Raw genomic sequence first — 11,947 nt, 5'->3', positions numbered from 1 at the left:
AATATTTATAATTGATTTCAGATGCCACCATCTTCTGATATACAGATGCCAAACCACGCGCAAAATAACATGTTCCCAATGCACGGACTAGCACATTCAGGGTCTCAGGCGCCATTTAACTCTTTATACGGTAACATGAATATGATGCGACAGTCACCACCACATAATACTGCAACACATAATTCCCAGAGTTTAGCTGACCATTGGTATTACGAAGATCCTAAGGTAATGACCATGAAGCATTTTGAATTAGCATTTCGATTTGTGAAGTCAGTGATTGGTGTGCTACTCTGCGGCGGCGCCACCATAATGAAATTCAACTAATTATATGTTAAAATGATGTTCGTAAGACGTACAGTATGTACGTATAATGTTATGACTGTACCTATAGCGGGAAACGAAATAATGGGCTTTTATTGTGGCGCCGCCAGGGAGCATACTCTGCAGCGGCGCCACTCAGTTCTCATAGATAGAAATGACATCATCTACTTTTTTCTCATGGAAATTGATGTACCAATGCTGTTTATTATGTACGTATTGAAAAAATCACTATAACTTAGTAAATGTATGTACTTTCAGTAATTCCGCATTCCGCCTGAACGGTATGAGCTAGTATGTAAGGAGGTGTACCTACGGGTAAGCGAGAGGGAGATATGTTCCTTCCCGCTCGCTCCCGCGCTTTGCGCGTTTCGTTCTAGGTTTCAATAATTATTATTAAATTTATGCCCCTGTTGTACACTTTGCTTTTCACTTCGATTGCGAGGAATTATTATTATATATTTTTCTCAGCAATTTACACCACGAAATTGTCGTAAAGCGAAAGAACATAATAGGTATATAAGATAACCAATTCCCACCAACTTTTTTTTTAACATGTGATCAGAGTTTCAGACGCTTGGTTTTTTGCCAAGTCAAACATTTTTTAAACGGGAAGTAATCGAATCCTATTTTATTTTATTTACTTAATTTAATGACAGAAAATACGGAATTCTAATAAATTATAGCAAAACTAAAATAACCTATCAAAGTTTTGTCACCTACACAATTTTATTGCTCAATAAAATTTTGCAAATGTTTTAACTGTTTGTCTCTTGAGACCGATTACCTTAGTCTTAGGCCGGCACGGCAACAGACAGTCTTAAAATTCATAATTTGATAAAGTCATAATCAGTACAAAAATCAGATCGAGTGCATGGAGTTACATATAATTTCGCGACTGTCCACACACACTCTTGTTTTTTAAGATTATGAATTTTAAGACTGTCTGTTGCCGGCCTTAGAAGAAAATTGTACCTACTTTATGCTCTAGAATGTAAAATGCGATTTTATGTCATCTTCGCACTACATAAAGGTGCACTTTTCGAGCATGAGAAGTGAAAACGAATTTTTTTGTTATACTTATACAGAAATGCCTGCCAACGATACTATATTTATATACTATGATTACTAAAATAATACTCTTTTTAAAAAAAATTACATTATGTAAACACTGTCAAACAATTTAAATCTGTCAGTAAATAAGAACAAAGAAAACTATTTTCATCCTTTTCTATAGCAATAGAAAAGGATGCACAATTTTATTGAGCAATAAAATTGTGTAGGTGACAAAACTTTGATAGGTTATTTTATTTTTGCTATAATTTATTGGAATTCCGTATTTTCTGTCATTAAATTAAGTAAATAAAATAAAATAGGATTCGATTACTTCCCGTTTAAAAAATGTTTGACTTGGCAAAAAACCAAGCGTCTGAAACTCTGATCACATGTTGAAAAAAAAGTTGGCGGGAATTGGTTATCTTATGTACCTATTATGTTCTTTCGCTTCACGACAATTTCGTGGTGTAAATTGCCGAGAAAAATATATAATAATAATTCCTCGCAATCGAAGTGAAAAGCAAAGTGTACAACAGGGGCATAAATTTAATAATAATAATTGAAACCTAGAACGAAACGCGCAAAGCGCGGGAGCGAGCGGGAAGGAACATATCTCCCTCTCGCTTACCCGTAGGTACACCTCCTTACATACTAGCTCATACCGTTCAGGCGGAATGCGGAATTACTGAAAGTACATACATTTACTAAGTTATAGTGATTTTTTCAATACGTACATAATAAACAGCATTGGTACATCAATTTCCATGAGAAAAAAGTAGATGATGTCATTTCTATCTATGAGAACTGAGTGGCGCCGCTGCAGAGTATGCTCCCTGGCGGCGCCACAATAAAAGCCCATTATTTCGTTTCCCGCTATAGGTACAGTCATAACATTATACGTACATACTGTACGTCTTACGAACATCATTTTAACATATAATTAGTTGAATTTCATTATGGTGGCGCCGCCGCAGAGTAGCACACAGTGATTGGTATGTGTCTTTAAATTTTGAAACTATATAAATCTTTAACTATTGTTTTTTTCTTTCAGAAAACTGTACAAGGACCTTTTTCTTCCAAAGACATGTACAACTGGTATAGAGCAGGGTTCTTTACCCCTAGTCTAATGGTGAGACGCGCATGCGACACGCATATGCGACCCTTGGGTTCTTATGGGTCCGTGGTACCTTTTACCCCTGTGGTACGTACATCATTTTATTATTAGTAGACCTAGAGATTTTCCTACCACGATACGTACAGTAGCACTAGTTAAAGTAGCAATGCTACTGTTATGTTATATAACAATACATTAACAAGAATGGTGTTTGAAAATGTGGAAATAAATTAGCAAAACTAGTAATACCTTAACTATCAATTTACGAATAGTTTACCTGTACATACTTCATACAGAAAAACACAGATTATTGGCTTTCAATTTGTGTTCGCCAGTAAAACTGTGAATACAGGTTTTCATACATGTTTCTCAAACTAATTCTATTTTTTTTGTGTACTACTACTAATACTACTTTAATTAAAAATCCACTTTTATACTAAGATATTTTTCAAGTAGGTGCTAAGCGGAAAGTTGAAAATTATTTATTTTGAAAGGGTACCTTTTTGGTGCAGGATTGTCACCGTTTTTATTTCGCCAAACACCGAAATGTTCTTGCTAGAAAACCTCTAGGTATATATAATTTTTTGTTTGTATTTTTATGTGGGAGAATGAACTTATTATTATTCATTGTCATGTAGCAAGCCAGAATTATTGTTGTAGTTTCAAGGCTTTGTCCCTGGTGTAAATTATCAATAGAAAATGTTACGTTACGTTTTTGCGCTGTGTTTCCAAATCATACGATAGGCGCGCTGAACTAAATCCCAAAAAATAACGCCTTACCGAAGCGCTGAAATTGACTCAAACATGCAATGAAATATTTTGAATTGCAAAGATGATAAACCTGAAATATCCTACCTACAATATTGTTAATTTTATAGGACATGGCGTCGTTCTCAATGAGCAGTGGCTTCGGAATGCGCACCCAGGGCCCACACGATTCTATGATTAACTCTCAGCCGGCCTTAGGATTAGATGTAAGTATTTAATACTATTCGGAATAGTGCGATAATAATAATAAAATTGTGCACGCGTGTGTGCAAGTAAGTTGAAATAAATCAAAGTTTTTTGCAAAAAAAAATCATTTTTGGCACACGCTTTTATCGCCGACTCTACTTTTCATTCAACAGTCACCAGACCCTTTAGCACAACTTGCCTTGTTGCGCGCGAGTCCATACATCAAGCGTGACTTCAAGTATGGACTCGCGCGCGACAAGGCAAGTTGTGCTAGAGGGGCTGCTCTCCGAGACTTCTGAAAACCCCTTACTCGATGGGGATTTTGTGATACGAAATTTCATTACAGAGGTCCTATGGCAACCTTTCTGCTCCATCATCAGATCAGCTTTATACCATAATATTGCATTGTAACGTGATTTACATACATGTGTGTAAAATTTCAGCTCAATCGGTTAAAGATATCTGCTTCAAAATTGAGTCGCGAGATTTCACCCGAACATACATACATACTTTGCAAGTATGTATGTATGTTCTAAATAAAAGATTGTAATAAAAACATACAGATGTTTTTTGTCAGTATACATTTTTCAAAGCAATCTTTTTGCAAAATGTTAATATTACCTAGCATTTATTTCTTATCAATAATATCTTAGACCATTTACTTGGCATTATACAGTGTGGAAATTAAACTCAGGCCCTGGAGGAAAACTACTTTAAATCCTTAAGCTAGCTCATTTTACTTAAAGGAAACATTCCTTTATTTTTGAAAAGAAACAAATCTGCATTAAAAGATTTTTTTAAACTCGCTTGCTTCGCCCGGGACCCGAACCAACTAAAATTAAAAAAAATTAACACTCCTTATTTTATTATACTAATCGGTAGTATTAATATTCAGGATAAAGTTTCTCTAAAAAATATTTGGTTACTGTTCACTTTTAACAAGTAAAAGACACGTAACAGTTCTGTTATCTCTCCAACACTCAGACTTCGTATGAAGTACACGCTTGCTAATTTATCAGTTAAATAATTTAAGTGTTACAAAATTGATAGTAAAATAAAGTTGATGTTAGATTTAACGATTATTTTTATTTTTAAGACCAAATGTTTGTTAGAGAAACTTTATCCTGAATATTAATACTACCGATTAGTATAATAAAATAAAGAGTGTTTATTTTTTAAATTTTAGTTGGTTCGAGTCCCGGGCGAAGCAAGCGAGTTTAAAAAATCTTTTAATGCAGATTTGTTTCTTTTCAAAAATAAATGAATGTCTCCTTTAAGTAAAATGAGCTAGCTTAAGGATTTAAAGTAGTTTTCCTCCACGGCCTGAGTTTAATTTCCACACTGTATTTTACAAATATTATTGTGTCGACTATATTAAAAACAAATTTATAGTATTTTATGCAACCGTCGTTTAAAGGTCAAAAACCGGCCAAGAGCGTGTCGGGCCACGCTCAGTGTAGGGTTCCGTAGTTTTCCGTATTTTTCTCAAAAACTACTAAACCTGTCAAATTCAAAACAATTTTCCTAGAAAGTCTTTATGAAGTTCTACTTTTGTGATTTTTTTCATATTTTTCAAACATATGGTTCAAAAGTTAGAGGGGGGAGGACGCACTTTTTTTCCTTTAGGAGCGATTATTTCCGAAAATATTAATATTATCAAAAAACGATCTTAGTAAACCCTTATTCATTTTTAAATACCTATCCAACAATATATCACACGTTGGGGTTGGAATGAAAAAAAATATCAGCCCCCACTTTATATGTAGGGGGGGTACCCTAATAAAACATTTATTCCATTTTTAACCGCCGTCTCAAATCTCTCAAAAGAAGGTGGTTCTCTATTCGTCTGTATTTTTTTTAAATGTTTGTTCCTCGATATTTCCGTCGTTACTGGACCGATTTTGAAAAATTTTTTTTTGATTGAATGTATATGCATACAGATTGGTCCCATTTTTCTCAGAACCCAGTTCTGATGATGGGATCCTGGAGAAACCGAGGGAACTCCTCAAATCTGAAAGGCATACATATGGCGATTTTTGTGTTTTTAAAGGAACAGCATGCATTTACGTACGGAACAGTGACATTTGGTGCAGTGGAACTGCTGATGATGGTCAGAACGGAACTCCTCAAATCTGAACGGCACGCTTATAGTGACTTTGGTATTTTTATAAGAACAGCATGCCCTTACGTCCAGAACAGTGACATTTGGTGCAGTGGAACTGCAGATGATGGTCAGAACCGAACTCCTCAAATCTGAACGGCACACTTATAGTGACTTTGGTATTTTTATAAGAACAGCATGCATTTAAGTTCAGAACAGTAACATTTATTTAGTTATATTTGTTAAGCATATTGACTTTTCAAGTCAAATTTTGTCAAGCTTCGATTTCTTATAATCGGATTCATGAGGAATTGAGGAAACTCCTCAAACCTTAACGGTATACGTATATTGATTTTGTTGCCATCAAATAATTAAAGCATTAAAAGCAGTTTAAAAAAATACCTACACATTTCTACATAATCCAACATTCGCAAGTAGCTTTTACCAGAACCCCAAAGGCGGCGGTTTTTTTTTCTTAAAATTATTTATTTTTGCACTTTGTTGGCGTGATCGATATACATATTGGTACCAAATATCAGCTTTCTAGTGCTAACGGTTACTGAAATTATCCGCGGACGGACGGACAGACAGACATGGCGAAACTAGTAAGGGTTCCTAGTTGACTACGGAACCCTAAAAAGGCGAGTGGCGTGGGTAACTATTTGAGGCGAAGCCGAAAATTGTTAATAAAGACGCCACTAGTATTTTTTCACTCAGTTTAACACCGTTGCATACAATTTTCCTGTATTTTGACGCAAAGGTTTGCACTACCAGCTTAATTTTTTTTGTTACTGCGCTGCGTGGTGTGTGCGGGAAGCCGGCGAGGCCTGGCTTTGGGAAATAGACTTTTATGTAGGGCTTAAAAGATCTATGCACGACCCTGTAAATGACGAATAACAGTTGGGGAGTAGAAAAAAAAACTAATTGAGTATGAATAGGTTGCAATCTTGCCCTGCTAAACTCTTACCGTGCGATAAAACTCCGATGCCTAACAATAACTTACTGTGTTTCTTCAGATTTAAATGCCCTGATTTTAGGTTGTATCAAACGTGAACGTGGAAGATAACTCTGTGGATAATCTTCAATTTGGCAATGTCAGCCTAGTTAGTAATCAACCGTTTGGCCAACCTATGGTAAATCTATGATGCTTATACTGTCAGTAAATGTTGGTAAACGCGATTATAGAAAGCTTACTGTCACGACTGTCATGAGTGCGTTCAATGGTTTTAGTTGCGATTTGTATAGGCTACTAGACTCGTATCGAATTTAGCACATCAAGTTATTGTTTTCTGTAGTATTTGACTTAAGAAATCAATATTTATAGCTTGCATTAAAAGTGCGTGATGACTGCGTATTTTTAATTAAAGATGTGTGTATGTTTTTTTTTAAATTATGGACTACGAAAACGGTGTTGGCCAATGGAGTGACGTCACATAATTCAAATCAACTATGGAAATTAGAGGTACTAATCTAATCTCCATAGAAGCAACCTCTATTGTATTAAAATTCATAGTCGTTGCTCGGCTGTGACATTGTCAAATATTTTTTCTAAATCGACTTACGTCATGTCATAGATATTCTATAGATTAATATGGCTGATGTTGTTTTTGCCTGATCACGTAAAAGTAAACTTTAAATTATTTTTTTGCGGGTTTTTAAGTCGTAAAAAAATATGGTATTATTTTTTTTCGTCTAATTAGACAGTAATTAATAATAAGACATACTTTTAAAAGGGTCAAGTAGCCTATTATTTTATTTTACACAAACAGTACATTCAACAATAATAGGCTAGTTTCCTATACCTAAGATAAAATATTTTATGCAGTGCACGAAATAAAGCACCGCATAATTAGAAGAAAAATATGGACAGTAGTTATGTTTAAACATAATTTATATTTAATAAGTCAAAGAGAAAGATATAAAGTAAATAAATTGACCGTGACGTCACACCTCAGTATTTCATAGTAATTCCATATTTATAATCGTTTTGACAGTTCTTAAAAAGAAGCTGATTTGACTAGTAGGAAACTGGCCTATTGTACATTGATGGCCGTGTCCACAATAAAAGTTCGTTCGTTCTTGTGTAGTCGATAATGACATTAATGACAATACATTATAATTACAGGTGGATTCTCTGTGGGGGCAAACTTCGACGTCTCCGGACCTCATGTGGATGCAACAGACAATGAATGCCCGCGACATGCGAGTCAATCTGCCAATGTTTTTTTGGGATCAGCAGGTATGGCCGTGATGTAGCTTTTACCAATTCTTGCAGAAAATTAGTACATAGAATTAATTGGGCGTATTTTAAGGCGTATTTGAGCTCTCTGGTAAAACGAAAAGTCATTCATTCCAATGGATATTTTTAGAGGATGAATCCTTTTCGCGAAACTACGTCTAATTTACGTAGTTAGAAATAATTAGTAAACAAAACTTCTCTTCCGAACGTTTTTGAATAAGAAATCCAACAGAGGGACAGTTATAAAATACTATTTTGATTAATAGCGCCACTTTGGAAAGAGACTTATAAAAGTATCCCACTTAAAGAATACGTCAAACCTCATTTACATGAATATATATCGGTCTTATTAAATGTAATAAGAAACAGATATGCGTGCGAAAGTTTTAGTTTTTTATTTGGTTGTTATCCGTTCATAGGTCCATACCCGCTCAGCAAGTTTCCGAGCCATTAAATTGGTTTGGCATAGAACCCACCAGTATCATTAAACCATATTGCGTCGCTCTCTCAAACACCCATGATTGGCTTGTTAGTAACGCACTAGACTATGCATGTTAACCAAATTCTAATTCAGGCTAACTTCTGCTGTTCCGATTGTTTCTTCGTATATGCAATAAAATGCCACTACAAGATTTATCTACCAGGTATTAGGGCCAGTTCACGTTTGACCAAACACATTGACTTAATTGATAGCCTTCGCGTTAAATCTGACTTGTGGCTGCATCAAAAGTGATGTTTAGAATTAGAAGCCGTTGGCATAATTCTTATTGATTTTTGTTTAAGGGAAGGTTTTTTAGGTCAAATACCATTAGTGTTTCTAATAAACTAGCTGTCTTTAACTGATGTACTGTCTTAAGAGGGCTTTCGTGTTAAAAATAGTGAAATCGCAACCGAGCGCTCGATCATACCGTGTGTGGTATCAAATTAAAGGGCTTTGCGAGTAGTTTATAAATATATATCACATTATAGGACTTTTTCTACTTGGTCTAACAAAATATGAGAAAATGTCCAAAAGTGGTAATAATTGTACCGGTGAAGGCTCGTTTTCAAAAAATTGGCAAAAATCAATAATAGCAATTTATAATCACTAAGGCATAACAGCAATTTAAGTAAACGTTGCAGATTAATTTAGTACAAAACTTACTTCGATTTGATGTAGATTTTCAAAGAAATTGTCACTTAATTTTAGGTAATTTCTGAAAAAAATTGAATTCGCCTTAGGCTAGTTTACTCTTTTTCAAAAACTTAAAATAAAAATCTAGTCTGAAATGATTGTGGTACAGGATATACGAATTATAAATTTACCCGTTTTAATATTCAAAATTGTCCAAATTTTACAAATAAGATCGACTGATTCAGCTCTATACGTGCGTTTTTCTAAACGTGCATTAGAGAAAAATTCATAATTAATTTAGTGAGTTAGTTTTCAAAAATCCAGTCTTATAAAAATCAAGATAATAAGATGCTCTAATTGGAACTTGAATTAAATAAATCTATTGGATAACAGAAAGTGTAGTATTTCACCGACTAAAACTATCAATTTTACATTCTTTTGACGTTTTTTTTGAAAGCAGCCTTAACTGTTATTTAGTTATTATAAATGGCTGAAGATGTGTACCATGGCCTTTATAATACTGGGGAATTAACTAAAATTACGGATAATTAATGGAAGATTTTTTAAATTGGGATATGTACGTTATAGTCCGAAGTTATTTTTCATCAACCCTCCCCACCCTTCCTCCCTCTGCGTCACCCCTCTACCCTCCCTTAAAGAGCCGAAAATGCTGTTTTTCTCAATTTCTGACAAAACCGTTGAAGATACAGAAAAAGCGTGAAGGAACGAGGTGATCCTTAATAAATTTACTACAAATCTCTTATTAACACTTTAGTGCTAGCACTTATAGTTTTCGCGTGATCCGTCACGAAAGGTCCTTGCTGCAATTTTCTTTAATTAATATTAAGTTTTCTTCCAAAATTCTTACGAAATCGTCGAAATTTGTTTGATGTAACTAAAATATTGTAAACTCGTGACTAAAATAAAACGAAGGGGGAAAAATCACTACCTTGGGTGGGACTTGAACTAACGGCTACCAGATTGATACTCCAGGGCTCTACCTACTGAGCCACCAAAAGCTCGTCCCTAGTCAGCGAATCTTTCTACTATATGGATCAATGGTACTGACAATGGATAGTGTCATCTACCTATCATATCTATCTATCCAGAGGCCGTGAGTTCAAGTCCTACCCATGGTAGTGATTTTTCTCCTGAAATTCATTCTGAGCTTATAATATTTTAGTAATATCAAACAAATTTCGACGATTTCGTAAGCATTTTGGGAGAAAACTTTTCATTCATTAAAGAAAATTGCAGATAGGAGCAACTTTCGTGACGGATCGCGCGAAAACTATAAGTGCTAGCACTAAAGTGTTAATGAGAGATTTGTAGTGAATTTATTAAGGATTACTTCGTTCCTACACGTTTTTTCTGGGTCTTCAACGGTTTTGTCAGAAATCGAGAAAAAACCGCATTTTTGGCTCTTTAAGGGGGGGTGTGTAGACGGGAGACGCAGAGGGGGGAGGGGTGGATGGTTTGATAAACTGCGGCGTATAATCATGTCCCAATTTAAAAAAATCTTCCATTAATTATGCCAAGATTTTCATACATAGCTTTCCAGGAGCAACGTACTATTATTACTTTGTAATATTGTCTAATTTAGCGTAGAAGTAGCCAACAAGCCCTTTTTGAAACACGTTACCGTAAAGAAGCAGCGATTTCCGTTTTTAGAGTAAAAATTGTCACAGAGAGTTTATTTGATATGAATATTTTAGACTGAAATTTCAGAATAATAGGTCTCACACGTTATAAACTTATAACTACTAAGATCATATGAGGTTCTTAAAGCCAGCCAGTATTGAGTCTCATTTATACACTTTGCGGACTATTGCGGTTACATACCTATAATTTATTTAGCCGGTCCGTCAAATGCCGCATTGTAATGTAATTCACATGCGAGATCTCGTACCGTGTTAATTAGCCCTTTTTCGAATCAATAGAATACTATTTTGAAATTTACTAATACCAAATCAGATCTTAGAATTAATAATTATTAAATTAATGATAAATCATGTATCGTCATAAGGTACAGCGGGGCAAGACTCGACTTGGGGGCCAATTTATAAGGGTCCATTTTTTCCATGTTTTACAATGTTTGCATTATTGAATAGAATGTCCACCGGTTATATATGGTAGGCGTGTTTAGTGGTTACATGTCCAACTCAACATCATAAAATAGTCGAGATTTGCCCCGCTGTACCGTATACAAAATATACCTATTGACTGAGTGAGCGCAGTATCTCCGTTTCAGCTAGGGCAAATAATTCCCATGTATGTAATTTCTGTTTTTGAAATTGGGAACTTTTGTAATATTTCTACTTAAAATTATGACTTCTTTTTATTTTTATAGAGATAAAAAATAGTTTTTTTGTTTCATTTCGTTACGTTTTCAATACCTTGTAGGTATTGAAAACGTAGCTTTTATGGTCGTTATCAAACAGATAACCAAAAATTTTTTAAAATTTGTATCTCCAACTTGTTACATTTTATGTTTGTTAGCATTATACACCGTGTTTCCGGTATCACTCAAAACCTCAGACACCCCAACTGATTTTTATTTTTTTAAACGTATCTAGAATGTTCTGAATTTTTTAATCTGATGAATATTATTTTTTTAAATTGAATTTTTAATTTTCTGTGCAGCTCTACTCGGCTTTTAACTCTACACTCAATAAAATAATTGCTAGCTACCATCATAAACCTTCAAACTGTTTAATTGTGTACGTTACTGCAACGACATAAGGTTTACCAATAGACAGCTATGTCACTGTAAAGCACTTTAAACTGTGTCACAGTAAATTTCACATTGGACAGGTGACGCAGTAAGCAAATTTAAACCTAACATTCAAAATGACAAGGTTGTAATTAGGCACGAGTTCAATTTGTTATGACTTATGATAAACTTTAAAATTAAACTGACATACAACGTCTATCTCGTAGCGGAAAAAATAATCGTGCAAGTAACCAGCCAGTATTAATACCCTTAAATACTGAAAAAGGTATACAACCTCTAACAATATGATATGCACAATGTTGTATTACGAATTTGTA

At 34.6% G+C, this 11,947-nt stretch overlaps 1 protein-coding gene across 1 annotated transcript in view; it reads left to right on the top strand.

Moving 5' to 3' along the window:
- The window catches only part of LOC125240792 (GRB10-interacting GYF protein 2), a 43,070-nt gene that overhangs the window by 9,368 nt on the left and 21,755 nt on the right, over nt 1-11,947 (top strand). The window contains exons 12-15 of the mRNA XM_048148875.1: nt 22-225; nt 2,426-2,575; nt 3,367-3,462; nt 7,669-7,782. Of these exons, the coding sequence (XP_048004832.1) occupies nt 22-225; nt 2,426-2,575; nt 3,367-3,462; nt 7,669-7,782 (564 nt within the window). The remainder of the gene's footprint in view (nt 1-21; nt 226-2,425; nt 2,576-3,366; nt 3,463-7,668; nt 7,783-11,947) is intronic.

Source organism: Leguminivora glycinivorella, chromosome Z (genome assembly GCF_023078275.1).
Source record: "Leguminivora glycinivorella isolate SPB_JAAS2020 chromosome Z, LegGlyc_1.1, whole genome shotgun sequence".
Taxonomy (NCBI): domain Eukaryota; kingdom Metazoa; phylum Arthropoda; class Insecta; order Lepidoptera; family Tortricidae; genus Leguminivora; species Leguminivora glycinivorella.
The sequence above is the reverse complement of the archived record's forward strand: the minus strand, read 5'-3'. Positions and strand labels throughout refer to the sequence as shown.